The 27,157-nt window shown below is 38.2% G+C and overlaps 1 protein-coding gene across 8 annotated transcripts in view; it reads right to left on the bottom strand.

Moving 5' to 3' along the window:
• The window catches only part of NUDT9 (nudix hydrolase 9), a 91,918-nt gene that overhangs the window by 52,257 nt on the left and 12,504 nt on the right, over positions 1–27,157 (bottom strand). For all 8 annotated transcript variants that reach the window (XM_090266277.1, XM_090266275.1, XM_090266276.1 and 5 more), the window contains 6 exons: positions 25,913–26,152; positions 23,319–23,414; positions 10,381–10,467; positions 5,131–5,242; positions 3,367–3,513; positions 1,688–1,772 (listed from right to left, as the gene is read on the bottom strand). In XM_090266277.1, coding sequence (XP_090122403.1) covers positions 1,688–1,772; positions 3,367–3,513; positions 5,131–5,242; positions 10,381–10,467; positions 23,319–23,414; positions 25,913–26,152 — 767 coding nt within the window. The remainder of the gene's footprint in view (positions 1–1,687; positions 1,773–3,366; positions 3,514–5,130; positions 5,243–10,380; positions 10,468–23,318; positions 23,415–25,912; positions 26,153–27,157) is intronic.

The raw sequence follows: 27,157 nt of genomic DNA, 5'->3' as shown, positions 1-27,157 counted from the left end.
GAATTGAATGATTGGCAGCTACTGGTAAAGCTGAACTGTGTCTAGGAAGTAAGGAAACGGTTTCTCTAACTTTTCTAAAACTAGCCTGGTTTGGTAGGGGGAGGCAGAAATATGTGTGTGTGGGCGTGTTAAGGAAAATAAGACTTAATGGCAGAAATCCGCAAATAATCTAAATCTATATAACTATTAAATAAACGGTTCTTTTTCTTTTCACTAAACTCTGGTATTGAGAGTTATAATTCTGGCGGCGGGCAATCAGGCCCCTAACTAAACAGCCCATGGGTTCTGTTTCAATTGGAGCAGCCCAGGGGTTCTGTTACACTGGTACGTGCCCCAAGTTCAAGAAGCAAAAGCAGAGAATATGAAAGTGAAAGATCTTCTAGTTCCAGCCAATCTTGTAACTTAAAAAAAAATGTGTCCCAAACTGATTTGCAGTTACATATCTCAGAAGAGAGCCATGAGGAAGACATTAAGTTCTCTGAATGGTACCCTCATTTCATTATGCTACAGATTATATTTAAAATGCTACCAATTTAGTAATAAAATGTTCCAAAAGAAGCCATTCAATGTATAAAGATGATAATAATTTTTTAAGATAGATTCCCCTCTTTTTATAACATTTTATTTCGCCAATCCCTCCAAATTTTTTAATCCGTAGACCAGAAAAGGCATTCATTTAAATTTTTTTTCAATATCTGAATTTTTTGATATTGTCTTGTGTTTTAATACTGCGTACTTGTTATAAAATTATTTCAAACAGTAAGACAGACGTAAATCTCATTTCTTTTATCCTTGCCATACCTCCTACCCAAATATCCAGGAGCTTTTTTTTTTTTTTTTTATACAAGTGGACTCATACTACATATTTGACAACCTAAATGTTAGGGCCAGAGACCCCATGTTGCCCACCATGAAACCTGCCATCTGCGTCAGGACTTGCAAAACAAGCTATGGTCAGTGGTGACTGTGTTCTTGGGAACTATGGCCTGCAGTCTTGGAGGACCTGAGCCAACATCTGTGCTAAAACAAAAAGGGTATCTATCACCAGCCATGTACCCGATCACGATGTTCCCTACTATCAGAGGCAACTGAGGCATAGCTGCCAGCATCTTGCTGAGACCTGGTTTCTCTCCCTTTGAGCATTTCCCAGAAACAAGGGCCATAAATCTCCTGGGCTTCCTGTTCCCACAGCAACCATCCCTAACCAGAGGGCACTGTTATTTCACCTACATCCTGGACTCTGGAGCTGACCAGCAAGGTGACTCAGCCCCGCTGGGGGTCTGCTCCATGCCCTTAAAATCCCCCTACCCCTTCCCTTGCTGCTCTAGTTCGCTTGGACTCAGCCCACTTGCATGAATATCCTTCAATAAAGGCTTTGAACTGATCCACCCTACTTCTCCCTTCTTCCTGGCATAAGCCTAACACTAAAGACATAATTTTAGTCCATAAACTCAATCTTAATTTTATATGCTACCAATGGATTAAAAAATTAGTTACTGTAATATTTTTAAGGCTTTCTTCTATATATTCTTTTAATATCAACAATTTTGGTCCTATAAACATAGTCCTATAGTCAGTAGTTGACTTCAAGATGCTAAAATAGTCCACATTTAATGTGTCCTAGTAGGCTACTTGACTTAAATTGATTCTCTAACCCAGTCAGTTTAATAAATGTAAGTAAAATTACCTGTTTCATCATGGTAGTTCACGGCTTCTGTCTCCATCCATGCATTATCGGTGTTTCGAGGATCATCAACATATCCCTTATATATCTATTTTTAAAGAAGGCAGACAAAAAGAAATATGTAGAGTAAAACAGGAATGGGTAGAGTAGAAGCATGTTATCTTCATTAGAACCAGCAATGTAAATACCTTGTTCCAAAGAAATGTACATATAATTAACATAACTGTAAACTTAAAATGGTTAAGATGGTAAATTATGTTATGTTTTTTACTACAATAAAATACATGTATAAATACCATAAAACCCTTAACATAGCATTCCTTATGCTTACTTTAAATTTCCCAAGGAACAAAATTCTCAAGAACCTTTGAGGCAACGTTAAAATTCACAAAACCCTCAACACCTCAGACTCTGATTTCATAATCTAATAATAATACTTGCAAGTCACAACTATTCATTACATAAGGAGAGGAGGTTGCATTTAAGGATTACATTCTCTGCTGAAAATTTTGCAAAAATCCTGCTTGGGATGAATTAAGATTAAGAGTGTTCAAACACTTCACTATAGGTTTTACACAATGAAAAGCAGACTGAAGACTAAAAGTAGACTGTTCTAGACACATTTTCCTCCTAGGTTTTAGAAACTTTTACATTACACATTATATAATAGAATGTACATGCATTCCTTAATTTGCATGTTTTTTTATTTGAAAACATACATTGCTGAATACAGTGGAAACAATAATACTTGGGCCATGTGGTTTTTTTTTAAGTATTTATAATTTAAGTATTCTTCTGTTTTAATAATTTCTGTGATTATCATTTCAGACATACAAAGATTCTTCTAGTTAAACAAAGGAGATCTATAAATAAAGTTATTAAAGACTAATATTTAAGCTATTAATACATGAAAAGATTTGGATCTAGCCATCTAACACAAATGTGAACCAAAGAAGTGGACAATACAAATAAATAGTTAAGAAATCTTAACTCTAGAAAGAAAACAAAGCAGCACACAACAGTGTGGTGACTGCAGTGGGGGTGGGAGGGGAGTGGAAGAATGTATAAGGGGGACAAGTGATAATGGAAAAAAATACAAAAAAATAATTTTTTTAATAAAATACATAAATGTGAAAAAAAGGAATCCAAACAAAAGCCAACAAAAAAGAAAAGAAAATCTGTTCTTTTCCTTATTATTAGTGTATCATATATATACCTTATAAGGTGATTTTTACATCTTAACAAAGGATATGTAGATAACACAGACATGAGATTTAAATGGTTATAAACCAGAGAAACTCTGAATAACTTAATTTCAAATGTAAATGTACTTTCAAAAGAGCTGAATTCATGCAAAAAAATTGTTTAAGGTTTCCTGTTGGATGGGTCAGCTCAGTGTCAACATTGTTCACACACTAGCCTAAAACAAATAAATAAATAAAAGAGGGGAAAAAATGTATTATAACAAATGATGTAACTGACCTAAAGTTGGATTATAAAACTTTAAGTAGAAATCTATTTAGAGTGAACAGATACAATTTAAGTTGTTTTTATGAATATGTATTACAAATATAAAAGATGTCACTTTATTCAGAGAATAATTACCAGATTTCCAGGTGACCTTGAAGTAATTCTTACTAATGCACAGAACTAAATCCTTCCTAGGAACCAGCATTTCTTACCACTAGATGTTCCTGGTTGAAGAGCTTGTGCAACTGTTCCTCTAATTTTCTCTTTTCAGCACTGGATTTCTGTAAGGAGTTGAGAGCTTCCTCCCCAAATTCTCTTTTTAGTGTAGCACTGATCTTCTCCCCCGGATCCACCATCCCCTAGGAGTCACATTTTTGTTTTTAAAAAATAAGTAACAAGCTTTAATTCGTTCAACAAATATTTACCAAGTGATGCAGTGGACATTTATTGTTCTATCTTTTCATAATCATGATCCCCATTCTTCTGTCCTATATTCTTCTCTAAATCATTTATTTCTATGAAAAGCAGCCTATCAGATATCTCATGATTATTTGACCAAAGTAATTGGCCCAGTTAGCCTATGGTAAACTGAGCCAATTAGACTCTTTTCCAGCTAAGGAAGGAACACCTGGAGGCAAGAAAGAATACAGAACATTGATACTTTTGCCATTGTTCGTTCTATTCCAGCCACACTGCCCTCCTCAATGTTTATAAAATGGCCAGACATACTGCTAGCTCAGGGCCTTTGCACCTGCTATTACTGCTACCCAAGAGCTTATCCCCAGATATCTACATAATTCACTCATCCAACTCTTTCAGATCATTACTCAAATGTTACCTTCTCAGAGAGACCGTCTCTAACCACCCCATCTAAAATAGCAAACTCTCAAACACTTCCTAGTCCTCTTCCTTAATACTTATCACCTTCTAACATACAATTATTTATTTATATTATCTATGAGTACCAAGAGGACAGAGATGTTTGTTCATGTTGCTCTGTTGTATCCTCAATGTCTAAATTATTAGTTGACAAATATACTGATTTGATGAATGACTCTCAAAATATCAGCGACAAGAGTTCCTTGATCAGAATTTCAAATGACAATAAAAATATAAAATCCTATGACAAAATCATTATTGCATTTTACACGCAGCATGAGTGAACTTTGACTACTTGGCTCGTAATAATTAGCCTAGGCTTTATCACAGCTGAGATATTAATTTCCATTCCATTTTTATTTTACAAAGAAATAACATTCTTGCAGATGGTGGTATATGTATAAAAAATCTTTCTCTCATCACTGTCTCCATTTCACAATTCAGCATTAAATATAAAACCCTCTGCAACACACATACACATTTTTAAAAGCCACTTAAAATATGTATATACCACAGACATGAAGTCAACAAAAGTATACTCTTCCTTATATACATATGGAAAATTTAAAAACTATAAGAAATAGTAAGTAGTAAAAGTTATCTATTTTATTATGTCTAAAGTTATCAGAATTCAAACAAAAAAATGCTTAAAATTCTACCTTAGCCTTAGGGTAGGGTCTGATTTCTGAGATGAGGTAACCTAAATTACACCAGCTGCTCTGTATGCTATGTCTCGTTATCCTATGAAGTAAATACGATCATCTTTATTGTAAAGATGAGGGTCACAACTCCACATCAATCAGCTCAAATGAAAAAGGCATGAACACTAGCCTAGGTCTAACTCCAAAATGCATGTTCTTTCCCAGGGTTTTAGATTCAGACTCAGATTCTAACAGCCTTGTATAATCCTACAGTTGTTACTGATAGTGACATGTGATTGCAGTGATGAAAGACAAAAGAATTACTACTTAAAGTAAGTAGTAATTGAGCAAAGGAAAATAAATGGAGTAGAAAAGACACACACACATTAATTCTGTGGTAATTAAAGCAACTAAAAAGAACCTAAAACATTAATTTAATTTAATTTTAATGCTCACCCCTGGGATTGCCCATTCTCCACAGTCTTTCCTTTTGATCGCAACAAACTGTAAGATGTTTTTCCCAGAAATAGGGTGGGTGATTTTATTTCCACTTTTATCCCTTTTCCACCTGTAAATAGTAATGTAACCAATTTAGAACAAAGACCAAGGTTCTATCTTTCTTTATCACAGAATACATATAAATTTACCTAAAATAAGCTTCTTTAACCAAAAAAAAAGTTTGAATTAGAAATATCTCCTTTCCATAAAAGATATTGTATTCTCCATAATAAAAATTCAGAATATAAATAGTTTTTACAGTTTTAAAATACAACCAAATAAGAAGTCTAAAGGCAGGATAAAATTTAAAGGAAGGGTCATTAAAAATATTTTTTTAAGTCCATAGATTGTTTTTAAGAATTAAGACAGTGTAAAAGATCTGGTAATATTTGCTTTTAACAGTTCACTCTATGTTAGCAGAAAAGCAGATTACATGATACAGGTACAACTGTTCTCAAAAGTAGTGCTTCTCAATTTTTATGCCCATCTTTGATTAAAATATCTCACACTATCCTTAGAGTAACTTTAAATTTTGAATTAAATTGCATTTTTTTTTTAAAGTATCAAGGCGATGTAAATTTCAAAATGCACTTTTTCCCAGAAATGTTGATAAATCTCCCCTTCCCCTTCCCCACTCCCACCACATCTACCTCTCTCCATCATTTTCAAGAATTCTTCTAATTACTTTCTTAGGCAAAGTTACAGATTTTCAACCTCCAATATTAAACTAAAAAAAGAAAGCCTATGATCTAATCACTGATGTGCAGGAGACTCACTGATCTACAGGAGACTCAATGAAATACACTAGTTTAGATATGAGTTTCCAAATTTCTTCATATAGTAGCTGACTACCATATCTAACCCATAATTCCTCACCTAGGAGAGCTTATGATCTAACAATGGAGCTAGACATGTAGGTAATAAATTGTAAGCTGCAGTGACAGTTTGTTAAGTACAATAACTAGAAATGAAAGAATAATAGGTACAAGAAGACAACATCTGGACTTCTGGTCAAGATGGAGGAATAGGTAAACACGGCTCACCACCTTGCACAACCACATAAAAATTACAACTAAACTGTAGAACAATCATCAGCCAGAACCATCAAAAATCAAGTTGAACGGAGGTCCCATAACTACAGAATTAAAGAAATCATAGTTATCCAGACTGGCAGGAGGGACAGAATGCCAGTGATACTGAATGGGCTAGTCCCACAACCAAGGGCACTGAATAAAAATTAGGGAGGGATATTTTGGGAGCAAGGAGTGCCATCCCCACACCAGGGCCCACAGCCCAGTGTTCTAGTGCCAGGAGAATAAGTCCCCATAATTTCTGCCTCCAAAAACCAACAGGGATTGAGACAGTAGAAGAAACTGCTGAAGTCCCAAGCAGTTCTCCTTAAAGAAGCCACACATGGACTTACTCAGACTCACTCCCTTTGAGTTTCAGCACTGGGGCAGCAGCTTGAAAGGCACCAGTGCCATACAGGGAGAAACTGAAGTGTCTGGCATCCAGGCGAGAGCTGGGGGACAGCCTTCTAGACAGAAAGGCGGGCAGAGGCCGTTGTTCCTTTTCTGAGCCCTCCCTGCACAGAGCCAGAAGGTGGGTGCCACATCTGAGACTCTATCCACCTGGCTAAAACTGTTTGCCCCACCCTGTAGATTTCAAGGCTCTGCCCCACCAAATTTACACGGCCACTCAGGCTGTTAACAGTAGCCTTTCTGTATGAATGGCTGGTCTTCACTCATGCTTCACAACTTCCTAAATTCTGTCAAATAAGTAACAGCCAGCCTCAGTGAGCCCTCAGCCCACATATCTCCTGCTAAGTGGCCTGGGCCTGGCACTAGCAGCAGCAAGCCTAGGTTCACAGCTTGGCTTCACTGGGTGCCTCCAAACCCAGCACAAGTAGCAGCCATCTGCAGACTGCTTTATAGCTCATGCAGGATGACCACCGATGGAACACCACCTGGAAAACCCCAGAGCCTGCGTACCTAGTGGACAGCTAGAGACCACATTGGAGCACCACTACCCTGCCCCTGCACAGCTGGTCCCCCATAGAGGGCGAACGTTGGTGGTCAGTTGTCACAGCCAATCCTTATAGTTGACTGGTCTGGATAAATACCTCCCATTGACATGCCAACAGTAATCAAGATCAACAAGAAGAGAAGGGTGTACTCAGCCCACATGGAGGACACATCTCAAGGACCCAGCTTGGGTGATAAGAGAGACTGTGCCACTGGACCCTACAAGACACCTATTATATTAGGCCACACTACCAAAACAGTTCTACCCAATACATAGAAACAAACATAGGAAGGCTGCCAAATGAGGAGACAAAGAAGCACGGTCCAAATGAAAAAACAGGTCAAAACTCCTGAAAAAAGAACTAAACAAAATGAATATAAGTAAGCTATCACATGCAGAGTTCAAAACACTGGTTAGTAAGATGCTCAAGGAACTTAATGAAGACCTCAACAGCATAAAGAAGATCCAGTCAGAAACAAAGGCTACACTAACTGAAATAAAGAACAATTTCCAGGGAAACAACAGTAGAGTAGATGAAACTGAGAATCAAATCAATGGTTTAGAACATAAGGAACCAACGAAAACAACCAATCAGAATAACAAGAAGAAAAAATAAAAAATAAATAAAATAAAATAAAATAAAAATAGTGAGAGCTGCCTCTGAGACAACTTCAAGCACTCCAACATTCATATCATAGGGTGCCAGAAGGAGAAGAGAGAGAGCAAGAAATTGGAAATCTACCTGAAAAAATAATGAAAGAAAACTTCCATAATTTGGTGAAGGAAATAGACATGCAAGTTCAGGAAGCACAGAGAGTCCCAAACAAGATGTATGCAAAGAAGCCCACTCCAAGACACATCATAAGTAAAATGCCAAATGTTAAAGATTAACAGAGAATCTTAAAAGCAGTGAGAGAAAAGTAGTTAGTTACCTACAGGAGAGTTCCCATAAGACTGCCAGTTGATTTCTCAAAAAAACTTTGCAGGCTAGAAGGGATTGGCAAGAAATATTCAAAATCATTAAAAGTTGGGACCTACAGCCAAAATTGCTCTACCCAGCGAAGATATCATTTAAAATCAAAGAGGCGATAAAGACACCCCAGGCAAAAAAAAAAAAGGAGTTTATCATCATCAATTCATTATTATATGAAATGTTAAAGGAACTTATTTAAGAAAAAGAAGATCAAACTATAAACAATTAAATGGCAATAAATACATATCTACCAACAACTGAATCTAATGAACTAAGCAACAAAAAGAACACAGAGATTCATGGATACAGAGAATGTTTGATGGTTGCCAGATGGAAGGGGTGTCTGGGGAATGGGTGAAAAGGTGAGGGGATTAAGAAGTACAAATAGGTAATTACAGAATAGCCATGGGGATGTAAAGTACAGTATAGCAAATGGAGTAGCCAAAGAACTTAAAGCATGACCCATGGACATAAACAAATGTGTGGGGATTGCCTGAGGGAGTGGGGGTGCTGGGTGAAGGCGGGCAAAGGGGGAAAGATCAGGACAACTGTACTAACATAATCAATAAAATATAATTTAAAAAGACATCTGTTTTTTAAGGATTCCAGAAGGAAAAGTCACAAGTGAGAAACAAAGTGGTAATATAAAACGATGTGTTCACACAGAGTTCCTAGTCTGTTGATCTTTTTAAAAAAAAAGTACTTGTTTACAATATCTTTCACTGAATAAAAAAATAAAATAGAATATGGTCTTGCAATGTGAACATCAATGAGGGAAAGACGAGGGAAGAGGCTGGAGAAGTAGGCAAATAATTCATCAGATTCATCTGCTTAGAGTCAGAAAAATCTTTTTAAGCTGGGTAAAGCCATAAGCAATTTGTATTTTAGAAAGCTCACTCCCTTTGACAAAAGTACGTAGGTCATATTGTAGGGAAGCAAGATTGGAGGCAAGAAGACCAGCTGGAAGGCTGCTGCCATAATCCAGATACAAGATGATGAGGGACAGGGCTAAAGGCAGACACAGTGAGAATGGAAAGAGGACAGATTTTACTTTCATTTTTAAAGACAATTTATATAGCACTTAGTATGTACCTGATACTGTAGTAAATGCTTTAAAGTACTTATGCATTTAAGCCTCAAAACAACCTGTATTATTGTCTTTATTTTACATATGTGGAAAATGAGGCACAGGGAAGTGGGGAACTTGCCCTAGATCGCAGAGCGAATAAGTTATGTAAACCAAGATTTTAACCCAGGCAATCTAGTTCCAGAATCTGCACTCTTAATCACTATACTGTTTTACTTAAATCAAACAGACTGTTTATATTAATTGAATAATAGGAGGGATAAGAAGGGGAATGACAGCTCTGTTCACTCACAAACATTTACTGGCAACTACTACATACAAAAAAAAAACTACAGATTCACACATATCACATCACTATAATTTCACATGAAGTCCTCTTAATGTATAGATTTTGTATGTATACATAGGTATATATAGATGTTTGTGTGTGTATATAAATATATGTATGTGTACAAACACATAACCCCTGGCTGGTTTGGCTCAGTGGATTGAGCGTCGGCCTGCGAGCTAAGTGTCGCTGGTTCGATCTTCCAGTCAGGGCACATCAGAGAAGGAAAACTCTGACTCCAAAAAACCTCCGCTGCCTTGCGGCATACCTCTTCAGGGAAAAGGCTAAGGGAGTAAACCCCGACAGAAAATCCGGAGCCGGAGTCCCTAAGGCAGTTCGACGTTGTAGTCAACACCGGCAACTCCTGCGGCGCACCTGAACCCAAGCTGTATTGACTCAGTCTTTCCCTTGGACCCTTCAGCTGCGAAGAGAGGGGGGGTCTGCTGCATGGGCAACAGCAGACCCTCCATATCACCCTGCCCAGGCTCTGTAGCTTCAGCTTCACTGGAGAGGACACTCCAGCGTCATCACAAGTTGTCGATTCAACACGGGAGGAGACAGATACCGTGTCACTCCCGAGTTGGACTGCACAGCCATTCTCGGCGGTGCAGATAGACTCTTAAGAAGCTACACCATCGTCTCTCGAGACGGACGGCTGCCGACGACGACGACGACGACAAACACATAACCATGTATATACTTATATCTGTATGTATATATGTCAACACATGGTTATAGTCTATATTTTTCCAATCACTTAGCTCTCTGCTACTGAAATGGTTTCTTAGTTCTTACCTAGTTATGATAGGATCTGCAGCATGATTTGGGCCCCAACGCCCCAAAAGCCCTCGGCCAACCAATCCTGTCCGTCCTGCAGGATTTCTGGAAAAAAATAAAAAAACAAAATCAATTAAATGGGTTCATTTTTTCTAACGCAAGTTGATATGGGTCAAAAAAAAGACAGTAAGATCAATAAAAACAAAATAGTATCTCCACCCAAATTCAGTATAATTATCACAAAAAAAGTTCCTTATATTATTATTTAACTTTTCTTTTGTGCATGTCTTAAGCTCTGGGCTTGACTCAGGAGCAGGGTCTCATTTCCAAAGCTGTTCTACAATATAAGAATTCATTATTTGTTCATTTTCACATATAGTCCTAAATACAAACTAAAACCTTACTGGACTCTGCACGTAATCATCTATCTCTACAACAATGATGGTTTATTCAGGATACTCACACTTCACTTTTTCATCATCCTCTCTTTCTACTCCACTCTCCTACAACCCTTCCCATCAAAATATGTTTTGTTATATTTTGAAATCCATTTTTCCTCAGTGGGTTCTGAATTTTTATTATCAGTAATATATATATTGTAGCATATATGAGGTAGTAATATTATTTAACATTTCAAGAAATCAAGTATTCAATTTCATTTTTTTAATTTTTTTATTTTTTTAAAGTATGATTTTATTGATTTTGCTGTTACAGTTGTCCCAATTATTCTCCCTTTCCTCCCCTCCACCTTAGTTCATGTCCACAGATTGTATATGTAAGTTCTTTGGCTTCACCCTTTCGTGTACTATTCTTAACATCCCCCTGTCTATTTTGTACTAACCAGTTATGATTCTTAATCCCTGCACCATTTCTCCATTCCTTCCCCTTCTGCCTCCCAACTGATAAACCTCCAAATGATCCCCATACCTATGATTGTGTTCCTATTCTGGTTTGCTTAGTTGGATTTTATTTTCTAGATTCAGTTGTTGATAGTAGTGAGTTTGTTGTCATTTTACTGTTCACAATTTTGATCTTTTTTCTTTTTTTTTTTTAATTTTATTTTTTGTTATTCAATTACAGTTGTCCCATTTTCCCCTATTGCTCCCCCCTCCCAGCCCATCCCTTCTCCCACAATTATATCCCTCCCCGTTGTCCATGTCCATGAGTCATTCATATACGTTCCTTGACCTGACCCTTCCCTTACTTATCCCCCTTCTCTCCCTCCCCTCTCCCCCCTACTGACTACTATTCTAGTCTCTGCCTATTTAGTTCGTTTGTTTGTGTTGCTCTTTAGTTTCCTGTATTGGGTGATATCATACGGTATTTTGCTTTCTTTGCCTGGCTTATTTCACTAAGCATAATTCTCTCTAGTTCCATCCACGTTGTCGCAAATGGCAGGAGTTCCTTCTTTCTTTCTGCTACATAGTATTCCATTGTGTAGATATACCACAGTTTTTTGATCCACTCATCCACAGACGGGCACCTAGGCTGTTTCCAGCACTTAGCTATTGTAAACAGGGCTGCTATGAACATAGGGGTGCATAAGTTCTCTTGAATTAGGGTTTCAGGATTTTTCGGGTATAATCCTAGCAGTGGAATCACTGGTTCAAATGGCAGTTTCATTTTTAGTTTTTTGAGGTAATTCCATACTGTTTTCCATAGTGGCTGCACCAGTCTGCATTCCCACCAACAGTGCAGTAGGGTTCCTGTTTCTCCACATCCTTGCCAGCATTTGTTGTTTGTTGATTTGTTGATGATGGCCATTCTGACAGGTGTAAGGTGGTATCTCATTGTGGTTTTTACTTGCATCTCTCTGATGGCCAATGATGTTGAGCATTTTTTCATGTGCCTATGGACCTTCTGTATGTCCTCTTCGGAGAAGTGTTTGTTCAGGTCCTTTGCCCATTTTTTTTTTAATGTTTTTTATTGATTATATTGTTACAACAGTTCCAGTTTTCTCCCCCTTGTTCCCCTCCACCCAGCACCCCCCTCCCCCAGCAATCCCCCCCAAGTCCATACCCCTGGTTCGTAAAAATTAACTATCCCCCCCTCTCAAATATTAGGACCCTTTGTAATCTTGTAAAGGACAATGGGCGAAGTCTCAAGCTCCTCTAGCTGCTTCAAGCTGGACATGGTCGTCGTCCTACCTACCCTTGGGTCCAGAAAACCCTAATAAGAGTGGGGGTGTGGAGGGGAGGGTGGCCTTCCCACATGGGGAAGGATCGTGCAGACTCCAGGTCAGTTGGCTGTCTCCGGTCAACGGCGTGCTTGGTTTAACAGGCTGGTGTCCTTGCTGTGTTCTGGGGTCAACAGATTTGGCGAAAAGGGTTAAAAGACATCATTCAATCCATAACTACTAGATGACAAAAGGCAGGGATTAATTTTTCAATGTTCCATATTAGGAGAAAGAAAAAAAAAAAGGAAGAAAAGGGCTTCTTTGGAGGAAGGTGTGCTAGGCACATCTCGCCTGTCCAAAACCCTTTTGCCCATTATACTTAGTTTGGGCTGAGGTAAATAGTTTAGGTTTTTCCCCCTCTCAGACCTCTGGGCCTTTTCTGTCCAAGCCATTAGGATAGAAAAGAGAAACCCGTTTTAAAGTGAAGCCCACAGACCACCCCATTCTTCCCCAACCCAGCCATTTAGTTCAGCCAAACCGTTGAGTCTCAGGAGGCAGCCCTGCAGAGAGGATTAAGTGAGGCTTATGCGTACAGATAATCACTCAGGTAATGCGATCATAGGCTTATGTCCTTTGAAAACAAAAAACACGTGTTAATTTATGTAACATAACCCGCAAACAAGTCTCTAAATCTGGAGAGGAAACTTTTAAGACGGTTAGTTGCCCTGTTTTATACTCTACTACTGATCATTGTGTTTTTCCTTGAATAATAATTTTTCTCCCTAAGGTTACCCTCCTTGTCTTTAAAGGGACTACATTAAGTCCATTTTTAATTTATCCTGTTCGTTTGCATAAACATAACAAGAGCAGCAAATGATCACTTATGATCTTTAGTTCTGCTTTGCTGGAACTTACCCAAGGAATATTTGGGGTGACCTTCAGTCTGTTCTTCAGGGCACAGAAGCTGTGCCACATATCTGGCATTCATCCTTGCCTGTACACACCTGTTTTTTCCAAGTCTTTCTGGTCTTTCCTTGTGCCTTAAGGTCCCTTCTAGCCATCTTTCAGGAAAACAACCTTCGTTCCTTCCCTGGAAAGATTGCTGTGGACCGCACAACCAACCATGGTACCAGGCCTTTTATCTCACGGGCTTTTATTACCTTTGAAAGTCATTCCCAGTTCCTCAGGGCTTTCTGGTAACAATCTGAGCCCAAGTATGTTTCCTTTAGGCTTGACATTCCAGTCAAAGACTTGGTCAAAAAAAAAAAAGAACCTCTGTTGACAACTGGTCTTATTAGTTCTATGCAAAGGAACTTATGTCATTACTTACTTGTTTAGAATGCCAAACTCTGGAGGGATCAAATAGGGAGAAAAATATACAACGTGAAGGAAAATCTTTGTCCTAATATTCACTGAACTGGCATTTCCATTCTTCATATTTTCATTTTTCCCCCACTAAAAAATTTTGGTTTGTTTTTCCATTACAGTTGTCTCACTTTTTTAGCCCTCTTGTTTCCCTGCACCCTGTCCCTCCCCTCCCCCACATTTACACCTTTCTTTTCCTCCCCCCCGCCCCCCTTGTTACTGTTAGTCTACTTCTTGTTTACATACCTCTGGTTCAATTTTGCTCATTTGTTTGTGTTGTTCATTAGTTTCCTGTAATAGGTGACAGCATAAGGTATTTTTCTTTTGTTGCCTGGCTTATTTCACTAATCATAATTTTCTCTAGTTCCATCCATGTTGTTGCAAATGGTAGAAGTTCCTTCTTTCTTTCTGCTACATAGAATTCCATTGTGTAAATGTACCACAGTTTTTTGATCCACTCATCTACAGATGGGCACTTAGGTTGTTTCCAGCACTTGGCTATTGTAAATAGTGCTGCTATGAACATTGGAGTGGATAGGTTCTTTTGAATTGGTGTTTCGGGATTTTTTGGATATAATCCTAGCAATGGAATTGCTGGTTCAAAAGGCAGTTCCATTTTTAGTTTTTTAAGGAAATTCCAAACTGTTTTCCACAGTGGCTGCACCAGTCTGCATTCCCACCAACAGTGCAGTAGGGTTCCTGTTTCTCCACATCCTTGCCAGCATTTGTTGTTTGTTGATTTGTTGATGATGGCCATTCTGACAGGTGTAAGGTGGTATCTCATTGTGGTTTTTACTTGCATCTCTCTGATGGCCAATGATGTTGAGCATTTTTTCATGTGCCTATGGACCTTCTGTATGTCCTCTTCGGAGAAGTGTTTGTTCAGGTCCTTTGCCCATTTTTTAATTGAGTTGTTTGTTTTCTTGATGTTGAGTCGTATAAGCTCTTTATATATTTTGGAGATCAGTCCCCTGTCTGTGATATCATTGGCAAATATGTTTTCCCATATGGTTGGTTTCTTTTTCATCTTGCTGATGTTTTCCTTTGATGAGCAGAAACTTTTTAGTTTGATGTAGTCCCATTTGTTTATTTTTTTCTTTATTTCTCTTGCCTTGGGAGATGTATCCGTGAAGACATTGTTACGTGTGATATCTGAAATTTTCCTGCCTATGTTTTCCTCTAGGACTTTTATGGTATCACAGCTTACATTTAAGTCTTTAATCCATCTTGAGTTTATTCTCGTGTGTGGTGTAAGTTGGTGGTCTAGTTTCATTTTTTTGCACGTCCCTGTCCAGTTCTCCCAGCACCATTTGTTAAAGAGGCTCTTCTCACTCCATTTTATGTTCCTTCCTTCTTTATCAAATATTAGTTAACCATAGAGGCCTGGGATTATTTCTGGGCTTTCAATTCTGTTCCACTGATCTATATGTCTGTTCTTATGCCAGTACCAGACTGTTTTGATCACAGTGGCTTTGTAGTATTGTTTGATGTCTGGTATCGTGATTCCTCCTGCTGTGTTCTTCTGTTTCAAGATTGCTTATGCTATTCGGGGTCTTTTTTGGTTCCATATGAATTTTTGGAGGATTTGTTCTAGGTCAGTGAAATATGTCATTGGTATTTTAATAGGGATTGCATTGAATTTGTAAATTGCTTTGGGTAGTATGGCCATTTTGATGATGTTGATTCTTCCCATCCAAGAACATGGTATTTGCCTCCATTTATTTGTATCTTCCTTAATTTCTTTCTTCAATGTTGCATAATTTTCAGTGTACAGGTCTTTTATCTCTTTGGTTAAGTTTATTCCTAGGTATTTTATTTTTCTTGTTGCCATAGTAAATGGTATTTTCTTTTTTGCTTCTGTCTCTGAGATTTTATTGTTGGTGTACAGAAATGCCTTAGATTTCTGTATATTTATTTTGTACCCTGCTATTTTGCCAAATTCACTTATTATATCAAGTAGTCTTTTAGTGGATTTTATACAGTTTTCTAGGTACACTATCATGTCATCTGCAAATAGTGATAGTTTTACTTCTTCTTTCCCAATTTAGATGCCTTTTATTTCTTTGTCTTGTCTGATTGCTGTGGCTAGGACTTCCAACACTATGTTGAATAGAAGTGGGGAGAGTGGACAGCCTTGTCTAGTTCCTGATTTCAGGGGGAATGCTTTCAGTTTTTGTCCATTGAGTATGATGTTGGCTTCAGGCTTCTCATATATAGCCTTAATGATGTTAAGGTATGCTCCCTCTATTCCCATTTTGCTGAGTGTTTTCAACATAAATGGGTGTTGTACTTTAGTTTCTATGTCGCTTAATTCTGCTTTGATCTTGATGATTTCCTTTCTTCTTTTTGCCTAGGCTTTTGTTGTTGTTCTAGTTCTTGTAGCTTTAGGGTTAGATTTTTTATTTAAGATTCTTCTAGTCTTTTCAGATATGCCTGTATTGCTATGAACTTCCCTCTTAGGACTGCTTTTGCTGTGTCCCATAGGTTTTGGGCTGTTGTGTGTTCATTGTCATTACTTTCTAGAAATTTCTTGATTTCTTCTTTGATGTCATTGTTAAATAGTGTGTTATTCATTCTCCATGAGTTTGGGTGTCTTTGATTTTTTCCCTGAGGTTGATTTTAAGTTTCAAGGCATTGTGGTCTGAAAAGATGCTTGATATGATTTCAATTTTCTTGAATTTGTTGAGGCTTGTTTTGTGTCCTATTATGTGGTCTATCTTTGAAAATGTCCCATGTGCCTTTGAAAAGAATGTATATTTTGCTTCTTTGGGGTGAAAAGTTCTATATGTATCAGGTAAGTCCATGTGGTTTAGTGTGTTGTTCAATGCCTGTATATCCTTGGTGTTTCTTTGCTTGGATGATCTGTCTATTGTTGATAATGGAGTGTTGAAGTCCCCTACTATGAGTGTGTTGTTGTTAATATCCTTCTTGTGGTCTTCTAGTATTTGCTTTATGTATTTGGGTGCTCCTATGTTGGGTGCATATATGTTTATCAGTGTTATATCTTCTTGATGAATCGTTCCTTTAAGTATTACGAAATGTCCTTCTTTGTCTCTTTTTATTGCCCTTGCTTTGAAATCCGTTTTGTCTGATATGAGGACTGCTACCCCAGCTTTTTTTTCAGGTCCATTTGCTTGGAATATTTTTTTATATCCCTTTACTTTCAGTCTATGTAAATCTTTTGTTTTGAGGTGTGTTTCTTGTAGACAGAAAATATGTGGGTCCTGTTTTCTTATCCATTCTGTTACCCTATGTCTTTTAATTGGAGCATTTAATCCATTTACATTTAAGGTTATTATTGACATGTATTTATTCATTTCCCTTTTGTATCTCTGTTCCTCTACTCTTTTTTTGTTTTTTCTCTTCCTTTTTCTTAGAATATTTCCTTTAGCATCTCTTGCAATGCTGGTTTGGTGGAGATGTATTCTTTTAGTCTTTCTTTGTCTGAGAAACTCCTTATTTCACCTTCTATTTTGAATGAGAGCCTTGCTGGGTAGAGTATTCTTGGTTGTAGGCCTTTGTTTTTCATTGCTTGAAATATTTTTGACCATTCCCTTCTGGCTTGTAATGTTTCTGTTGAGAAATCGGTCGATAGCCTTATTGGAGCTCCCTTGTAAGTTATTTGCTGTTTTTCTCTTGCTGCTTTTAGGATTCTCTCTCTGTCTTGGAATGTTGCCATTTTAACTATGATATGCCTTGGAGTGGGTTTTTGGGGGTTCCTCTTTATTGGAACTCTCAGTGCTTCTTGGACTTGCATAACTTTTTCTCTCATCAGGTTCGGAAAATTTTCTGTCACTATTTCTCCTATCAGTTTTTCAATTCCATGCTCCTTTTCTTCTCCCTCTCTTATTCCTACGATCCTTAAATTATTTTTTCTAATGCTATCCTGTAATTCCCTTACATCTTGTTCATATTTTTTCAATCTTTTTTCATTTTGCTGTATCATATGAGAATTATTACCTACATTATCCTCTAACTCACTAATTCGATCCTCTGCTTCGTTTAGTCTGCTTTTGACTGATTCTACTGTGTGTTTCAGTTCAGAGATTGCATTCTTCATTTCTTCCTGGTTCTTGTTGATAGTTTCTATGTCTTTTTTTATGCTGGTGTAGTTCTCTGCAAGTTCCTTGTAATTTTCTTGGAGCTGTTGGTAACTTCCTTGGAGGTTGTCATAGTTGTTTTTGAGGTTTTCGAGCATATTGAGCTTCTTCACCACCATAGTTTTGAATTCCATGTCTGACTTTTGGGCTATGTCTATTCCATGTACCTCTTTTTCTGGGGATTCCTCTTTTCTTTTCATTGAGAGGTTGTTTCTGCATCTTACCATGTTGGATTCTTCTTGTTTGTTTTTGTTATTTGGATTTGTCTGCTTTGCCTTCCCACCTTTGTGGTATGAGATTTTTTATGGTAGATCTGGGGGTTTCACTGGTGCAGTCTCCTTGATCTCCTGAGCCTGATGTTCTTGGGGTACCTTTTATATCATTTGTTTATGCTGTCTGATTATATTTCAGATTTTTTTTTGTTAGGATATTCATTCTGGCTTGTTGATTGAGAGTCACTCTAGCCACTTTATCTCGAATTCTTTTGTGGAGATGTCAGTTCAGCCTTCTTGTGTCGTCTTCTTTTTCTGCATCCACAGCTGGTCTAATGTGATGGGTCAGAGATTCCTATTCCTTGCAGCAGTGGTGTGTGTGAGGTGGCCGGCAGGGCGCAATGCAAGGCAGCCAAGAGCCCACCTCAGGTCTGCCACGCCATGCTCCAGGAAAGCCGGCCACGCTGCGCTCCGGGAAAGCCCTCGAGGTGTTTTTTTGGCTCGAGCACCGGTGGGTGCCCAAGGTGTCCGGGGAACTAAGCTCCGGCCTGCCGCGCCGCGCTCCTAGAAAGCCGGCTGCACCACGCTCCGGGAAAGCCCTTGAGGTGTTTTTTGGCTCCAGTGCCGGTGTACACCCAAGAGGCTGGGGAGCTAGCCTCAGGCCTGCAGCGCCGTGTTCCGGGAGTTGGTCTTTCGCCTCTTAGGGCAGGGCCGCAGACACTTGTGCTCAGTAGACGTGAGTGTCTATGAGTCGCTGCTGCCCACTGTTCCCGCACCTCCTGAGCGGGCACGCGCAGAGCCTGGGCAAGTGCTCTGCGCTCCGGATTCCGGCCTGGTACTTTGGCCTGGCGCCCACTGGGCTGGCCAGGGGCGAATGCGCACAGTCTTCTGGGTGTCCAGTGGGCCCTCCCTGCACTCGTTGGGTCACTGATTTTATGTCTGTTGTCGTGTGTCCGAAGGGCACCTGGACGCGCAGCCCTGCGCACCTGGGCCAGTGAATGAGGGCACGTCCCTATGCGCGCCCCGTGACCCAAGGGGAGGGTTGGGGGGTGGATGAGCGCACTACTGCGCCTGCGCTCCTCAAGAATGGCCTACCACGCCCAAACTTTCCTCCCCTCTCCACCATCCACTAGAGAAAAATATAAAGGAGAATTATGTTCTCACTTGCCCGGCAGCACGCTGTCTCCTGTCCTTCAGCGCCAATGCCACTTGGTCGAGTCTGGTCTCTGCCAGTGGGCAGAGATCCGCTCTCCTCCCGACTCCTCTCCGGGGCAGCCTGTGGTCGCCAAAAAGCCTTTGTGTGCTTCCCGCCGCAGCTCAGGCAGCCGCCCCAGTCAGGAATCCCGTTTCGTCCCCTTTTTCTCCGCTATCCTCACTAAACAGGTTGTTCCCAGATGGATTTTCTCTAATCCAGCAGTGCCTTGGCTCGACTCCTGCCAGTGTCCAGCTGCTCACTGAGATGTTCTGTCTGCAGTTAGCCCAAACTGCAGAAGGATCTCGGGAGCCTGAAACCGCAGCCTCTCCTCACTCCTCCGCCATCTCCTCCCCCCGCCCCCACCGATCTTCTTTTTCTTAAATAAGTCCTTTTAACATTTCATGTAATGATGGCTTGGTGATAATGAACTCTTTTAGCTTTACCTTGTCTGGAAAGCACTCCATCTGCCCTTCCATTCTCAATGATAGCTTTGCTGGATAGAGTAATTTTGGTTGTAAGTCCTTGCTTTTCACCACATTGAATACTTGTTGCCAGTACCTTCTTGCCTGCAAAGTTTCTTTTGAGAAATCAACTGATAGTCTAATGGGAATGTCTTTGTAGGTCACTCTCTTATTTTCTCTTGCTGCTTTTAAGATTCTCTCTTTATCTTGAACCTTTGGCATTTTAATTATGATGTGCCTTGGTGCGGTCCTCTTTGGGTCTAGCTTGTTTGGGACTCCCTGTGCTTCCTGGACTTGTATGTCTATTTCCTTTGCCAAATTCGGGGAGTTTTCCTTCATTATTTTTTCAGATAAATTTTCAATTTCTTGCTCTTCCTCTTCTTCTGGCACGCCTATGATTCGGATGTTGGCACATTTAAAGCTGTCCCAGAGATTCCTAAGCCTCTCCTCATTTTTTTCAATTCTTGTTTCCTCATTCTGTACTGGTTGACTATTTTTTTCTTCCTTATGTTCCAAATCATTGATTTGAACCTCGGTTTCCTTCCCTTCACCGTTGGTTTTATGTGGATTTTCCTTCATTTCATTTCATTTAACATAGCCTTCACTTCTTCCCTTATGCGTTTGCTGTACTCAAGCATATCTGTCAAGCCTGTGAGCATCTTTATCACCAGTGTTTTGAATTCTGTGTCTGTTAATTTGGCTGTCTCATTGTCACTTAGTTCTCCCACTGGAACCTTGATCCATTCCCTCTTTTCGGCAATACTTCTCTGTCTCCTCATCTTGAGAGGTTCCTGTGTTTGTTTGCCTCTGAGTCTTAGGTAGAGCTGTCACTCCTATTACGTTGTAAGGAGCAGAGCCTTGGGTATTCGTCAGTATAGGGAGACCCATTTCACCATGTTCTGGCGCTGTGTGGGGAGGAGGGGTCTGAGAGGGAACAATGCCACTTGGTCAGCACTTGCCCCTTTTCCAGGCACTTCTCCCACTTCTGTATGGGACTGGCGCCCCTCTAACTTCTGCCCTGGCCATCATTCCCACAGTGGGTGGGTCTGCAGATGTTCTAGGACTGTGGGGGCCCTTTAAACAAGCGGACTCTGCTGAGAGATTGGCAGTTTCTTCCTCTGCCCCAACCCCCATTGGTTTGCACAGTCAGAAACAACGAGGCTTGATTTTCCCTGGCGCTGGGGCCGTGAGATGTGCAGTCTGGTCAAGGGCTGAGAATGCTCCCCAGGTGTCCCTCCTGATTTTTTAAAACATGTAACTGTGCTTTCTGTCGGCCAGCCTACTGCCGCCGCCGCTGCTGCCACCACACTACATCCTCTCAGCCCCAGCTCCACCCCTCCTACCTGTCTGGATGAGTATTTCTTCTTTATATCTTTGTTTGTCAGACTTCTATGCAGCTTGATTTTCTGGAACTTCTGGTTGTCTCTAGTTTTGAGGTAGTTGTATTTCTTCTTAGTTCTGGAGGGAGACCCAGCATGTCTCCCTAGGCCTCCATCTTGGCCAGAAGTCAAGTATTCAATTTTTAAAGAAACAATTTTATATAAAAATTGCAACTTGCTAATTAACCTAATACCACAATTCAATCTTAAAAAGTCTTTGTGGTAAACAGAAGACTCATATCTGAATGTTTTTCTTTCAATCAATATTCATTAAATGCTCAACTTACATCATTATGTGTCAGTAAAATGCCCCAATCTGTAATTTTACCTATTTAACATATCTTTTGTCCTCCTGGTATATAAAAGTAAGTAATTGCCAAAATTTTTCTTTCAGCCACATCTTTTTATTCTGGTTTTCCACAAGACTGTTATTAAAGTCAAGTGAATTTTTATATTGCTTTGTACTAGACTTAGAAATATTTCAGCACTGTAGAATTGTAAATCTGAAATCTATATAATTTTATTTACCAATGTCACCCCAATAAAGTTAATTTTGAAAAGAGAGAAATATTTCATCAAGACTTGCAGATAAAGACAGAAGGACAAGACAAGACACCTGGCCAGGTGAAATAATTCTACTTTTGAAATTCATAAGAGGGGCAGAGTGGCTATGGCTGTGTTCCATATACCCTTGAACACAAATGATCAAAGCCAATATTAAGAGAGAGAATGTTAGCCCTGGCTGGGTGGCTCAGTTGATTGGAGCATCATCCCATACACCAAAGGGTTGCGCAATCAATCCCCAGTCTGAGCACATACAGGAGGCAACTGATCGATGTTTTTCTCTCTCTCTCTCTCTCTCCCCCCCCTCAATCTCCCCCACCACAACCCCCGCCCCCACCTTCCCACCCCTACTCCTTGCTCTCTCCCTAAAAATCAGTGAACATATCCCTGGGTGAGGAGTAAAAAATAATAATAAAAATAAAAAATTTTAAAAAGAGGATGTTACTTTTAGAGATGAATACACCTATAACTTGTAAACTAGAAGTTTTGAAAAAGACATGTAGACTATCCTATAGCCTGAGAAGGAGACAAAGCTGTTTGCAGAGGAGAAATGAAGGCAACATATAAAGAAAAGCACAGATGAGGAAGAGACAGTTCTGCTGGATTTCCAATTTCACCTTTTCCTGAAGTTAGCTAAATTCCTGTTTTGGGATCCTTGAGATGATCCTGTAGCCCTAGCATATAGATAAACCTCTTTTTGCTTTAGGCAAGCTAGAGCTGGTTTCTATTAGTCTGAGAGACTGGACTAAAGCAACATGCTATTTTGCCTTTGCAACCTATCTTTTATATTTGTATATATCTTTTAATATATTTTATCATGAAAAAAACGTAAGTAATAAGTCAAATACAAAGACAGTCTGACATAAAAAGATCCAGTAACATAGAAAGGCACGTATATTATGAAGAAAGAAAGAATTTAGCAAAACTAAAGGAGTGCAGTGAGATGAGTACTATCAACTTCCTTGTCCTAGAAGAACTAAAAATACAAACTGCAACATTTTTACATGGTGAGAACCATAATTACAAATCTGTGAGCCTTCCTTTGTTTTATTTGGGGTATGCTAATTTTTACATTTCTTCCAAACTTTTATAATACCTTCTTAAGGAAAACAGAAATATTTGGAGTTATGTAGAAAAATCATTCTTAAAACTAAGAATGAGTCTTGATATTACACTATTGGGTTATTTTTATTTTTACTCTTATGTTTGGATAATTCTTACTTAAGGCATTATCACATTTAATAAATAACTACTTAACACACAATTTTCGATCTTTTCTCTGTTCTTATTCAATTAATTGTTTCTACGTTCAGCGTGGAGTTACAAAAAGATGCACTCAAATCCTGCCTCTGCCACTTATGAAATATATGCAAATTGCTTTCATTCTCTCTACCTGTAAGTGGAACTGTTTGAAATATCCACCCACAGTTATTGTAACGATCTACTTACATCACATATATACTTTTGTACAATATCTGGCACATACAAGCACTCAACAAATGTTAATTATATGTTCTACCTTTTGAAGACCCATTATTGTAAGATGTTCCATCCCAGTACCTACCTGGGTCTTCCATTTTGAATCTCGTACAGGCCATTCTGGCTCTTTCTCTCAACATGCCCATCTTTTTCATTAAACTTGGGAAAAAAGGTACTTTCACTGAAATGAGAATACCAATAAAAAATTTTTAAAAATGGCCCAATACTACCAAGAGCTTAATAATGTCAGTCAGTCTGTTATTTATAATAAGAGTCCCTGAAACTAAAAATTTTAAGGCTTAGTTTTCATTTACAAATCCATTTTCCTCCTTCAAAATAGCTTCTGAGAAAAAAATCTGTTAACCAAAACACCTTATAATGTAAGGATATGTATATAATCCCTCTGGAAAGAAATAACGGCAGAAGAACTGGACTTCCACACACTACAAAAAGTTTCTATTATTATTAGCAAAAAGGAATTGTATGTGAGCAAATTATGACAATTATTAGTTCTTTTGTGGGTCTAAAAATAAGATTCCTTCAGATATCTTGATGTTTCTATTATCTCTGAGTAATTTTAATTTCTTCAAATGTCATTGATTATAATTTTTTATCAAAGTAAACCTACAAAACAGTGAATTCACCCCATAAACTTCATAATAAATATAATAGAAATTAAAATAGACGTAATTTGCTGAAAATGTTCTATATCTTAATCTAGGTATCAATTACAGAGCTATATGAACATAAAATTTACTCGACTACACCTGCACACTTAAGAAATGTGCCTTTACTGCATTTATGTCAGACCTCAATAAAAATATTTTAAAAATAGATCTAAATAAACTACATTCCTCACCATTATGAAATGCACTGTCAGTGAATAAAGAGTTGTATAGCACTGGATAGTTCACTGATAATTCTGACATAAGTTTCACTTTTTTCTTGCTTTAACTCCAGAAAGTGAGCATAGAAATATTTCTGCTCTGTTTTGGGAATAATTTCCAATTTGAACAATCTATACATTCTCTCAAGACTTCTAACCAATCTTCCATCTAACACACAAATAAAAAGAATTAAGTGGTTAAAGTTATGAAATTACAAAATCAGAATCACAATGCTCTTGGGAATCCAAAACTTCACCATTAAAATTAAAAGGCACAAACTTAATTATAATTAAAAGGATTAATGTAATAAAGCTTGATTTAGATGGTGATATATATTTAAATGTTAAAAAATTGGACAAAAAATAAGAAAATGTATTCTATCTTCTTCTATTTACTCTATATAGCACCCCTGTCAATATCATTAATTTTAATTGTGCATAACATGTATTTATAATGTATATATATGTACATCCTCTAAAATGGGAGAAATAGAACATTTAAAGTTAATAATTTCTCCTCAGGTTAGCTTAATGATTAATTAATAATCCAAGCACTATCACAAAGTTATAAACACATCTTTGTGGATCAAAATCAACTGACAGGAATAAGTCCATGGTAAAGTTTAATAACCTAATGAACTAATACTGGATCTACCCAACTAATGAAGTTCTTTACTTAACTGACTAAATAATGCTTTAAGAGGATGATGATTTACAATAAATTCACCCATTAAATCAAACTTTACAATGGTTCTAAAACTAGGCAGTATAAAAGCAGAGTATTTAAAAGCATAAATTCTGGGGTGAGAATGAGTTCAAGTTCAAGTTTTACCATCTACTAGCTCTGTGACCATATGCAAAGGACAAATTTATAGTGCTTCCACTTTTTGTGTTTTGTTTTTCTATAAAGTAAAAATAACAACCCTGTCTTTCTACCAGAATACTTGTAAGAATAAAATAAAATGCTTATAAAACATTTAATACAGTGCCTAGCTCACAGGTAGTACATTTTTAACCCTTTGAGTGCCAACGTTGCTGTGAGTGATGCTGACAAATTTTCCCAAAAGTGCCAGTGTCACTCCCAATGACTCTTTTTTCGATGGCTATAAATGTAAATAACAATGGAATAATTCGTTTTTTATGTTTTGTTCTTTTTGTGCCTCAGGTTATATATTGATATAATTTTTTCTCATGTTGATCCAAACTTCAAATTACACATGGCACTCAAAAGGGTTAAAAACCTACCATTGTATTTATTAAAAGGAATATAAATATAAAATATAAATCAATGTAGCACTTTAATGACTTTAGTCAAAGCATTTTTTGCTTGATATTTTTGTTTTCCTCTTTCCTTTATTGATCCCTTTTCTATTTTTTCACACTGGTATAATTTTATCACCCTTTTCTAGTAATTTGGAAAATAGTTCTGAACAATATTTTCACTACTTCAAATACAATTCCAGCTATGTTGGAAAACAACCACAAAAGATGTTCTATTGATAACCCAGACAGAACAAATGAAAACAGATACCACTTGACATTTCAAAAAACAAAAAACTCCATAGCAAAATAAATACATATACCCATGAAATGATCATCCTAAAACCCCAAAAAGAATAAACGAACATGGACTGTATAACTTTGGCAAGAGTTCAAGCAAATGTGGAAACTTAGTTATAACAAAATCAAGCACTAGATAAAAATATTTCAGCTATCAAAATAGTAATTTACAAATACAACCACTGCTTTCTCTAAAAGTTTTACACCCAACTAATGCCAGCTAATTTGCTCACCTGATCTGAGGATCTGCCCACCTAGGTCCAGCCAAGACAGAGAGTGCAGTGTATTCCACAGGATTATAGTCTTGCCACTCAACAAGCCAGCCTACTTTCTCGTTAGGAACCTGGCTGCGCTGAACTTTTGAACCTGGGTAAGGAGATGTCCTAGCCTTGTTGTGGGAATTCTCTTTGGCATCATTAGAACCAGACATGATGTTGGAGTTAAGATGAAACCCACAGAATGAAAATGAGTCTCTGGGAGGGGAGAAAAAAGAATATTTTAAATAAGTACCAAAAAAGGAAAAAAATCCTAATTCAAAAAACAAAAACATATTTTCCCATTTCAAAGACTTAAAATTCAGAAAATTCAAATTTGACACATATTAATATAAAGGCCCAACATGTATGAAAGATTATTTTCAAATACGAAAATTTGGAAAAAACAATTTTTATTTATTTTTAATGTTTTATTGATTATGCTGTTAGAGTTGTCCCAATTTCTTTTCCCTCTGCTTCCCTCCACCCGGTGACACCCCTCCCTCCAGTTATCCCCCCCTTTTAGTCCATGTCCATTTGTTGTGCATATAGTTCTTCTCAACATCTTCCTGTCTATTCCATTCCCTCCTACTATGCTTCCTAATTCCTGCATCATCTCCCTTTCCCCTTTCCCCCTCCCTGCTGACCACCCTCCAATATGCTCCCCATACCTACAGTTCTTATTCCACTCTCGTTGCCTACTTAGTTTGCCTTTGTTTCAATTCCCTAGCTTCTGTTGTTGGTTATTGTGATACAGTTTTCATTTTAATGTTCGGTTTTGATCTTCCTTCTTCTAAACCAGTCCCTTTAACATCTCATATAACAGTGGTTTAGATCTAATGAACTCCTTCAGTTTTACTTTGTCCTGGAAGCACTTTCTCTGCCCTTCTATTCTGAATGACAGTTTCGCTGGATAGAGTATTCGTGGCTGTAGGTTTTTGCTTTTCATTCCTTTGAATATTTCTTGCCAGTCCCTTCTTGCCTGCAGGGTCTCCTTTGAGAAATCTGCTGATAGTCTAATTGGGACCCCTTTGTACATAATTCTTTTCTTTTCTCTTGCTGCTTTTAAGATTCTCTCTTTATCTTTAATTTTTGACAATTTGATTATAATGTGTCTTGGAGTGGTTCTCCCTGGGTCCAGTTTTTTGGGAACTCTCTGTGCTTCCTGGACCTGTAAGTCTATTTCCTTCCCCAAGTTTGGGAAGTTCTGCTTCACTATTTTTT

The sequence above is a fragment of the Furipterus horrens genome, unplaced genomic scaffold (assembly GCF_987537825.1).
Source record: "Furipterus horrens unplaced genomic scaffold, mFurHor1.1.pri manual_scaffold_2, whole genome shotgun sequence".
Classification (NCBI taxonomy): domain Eukaryota; kingdom Metazoa; phylum Chordata; class Mammalia; order Chiroptera; family Furipteridae; genus Furipterus; species Furipterus horrens.
Note: the sequence above shows the minus strand (reverse complement) of the source record. Positions and strands in the feature narration are given on the sequence as shown.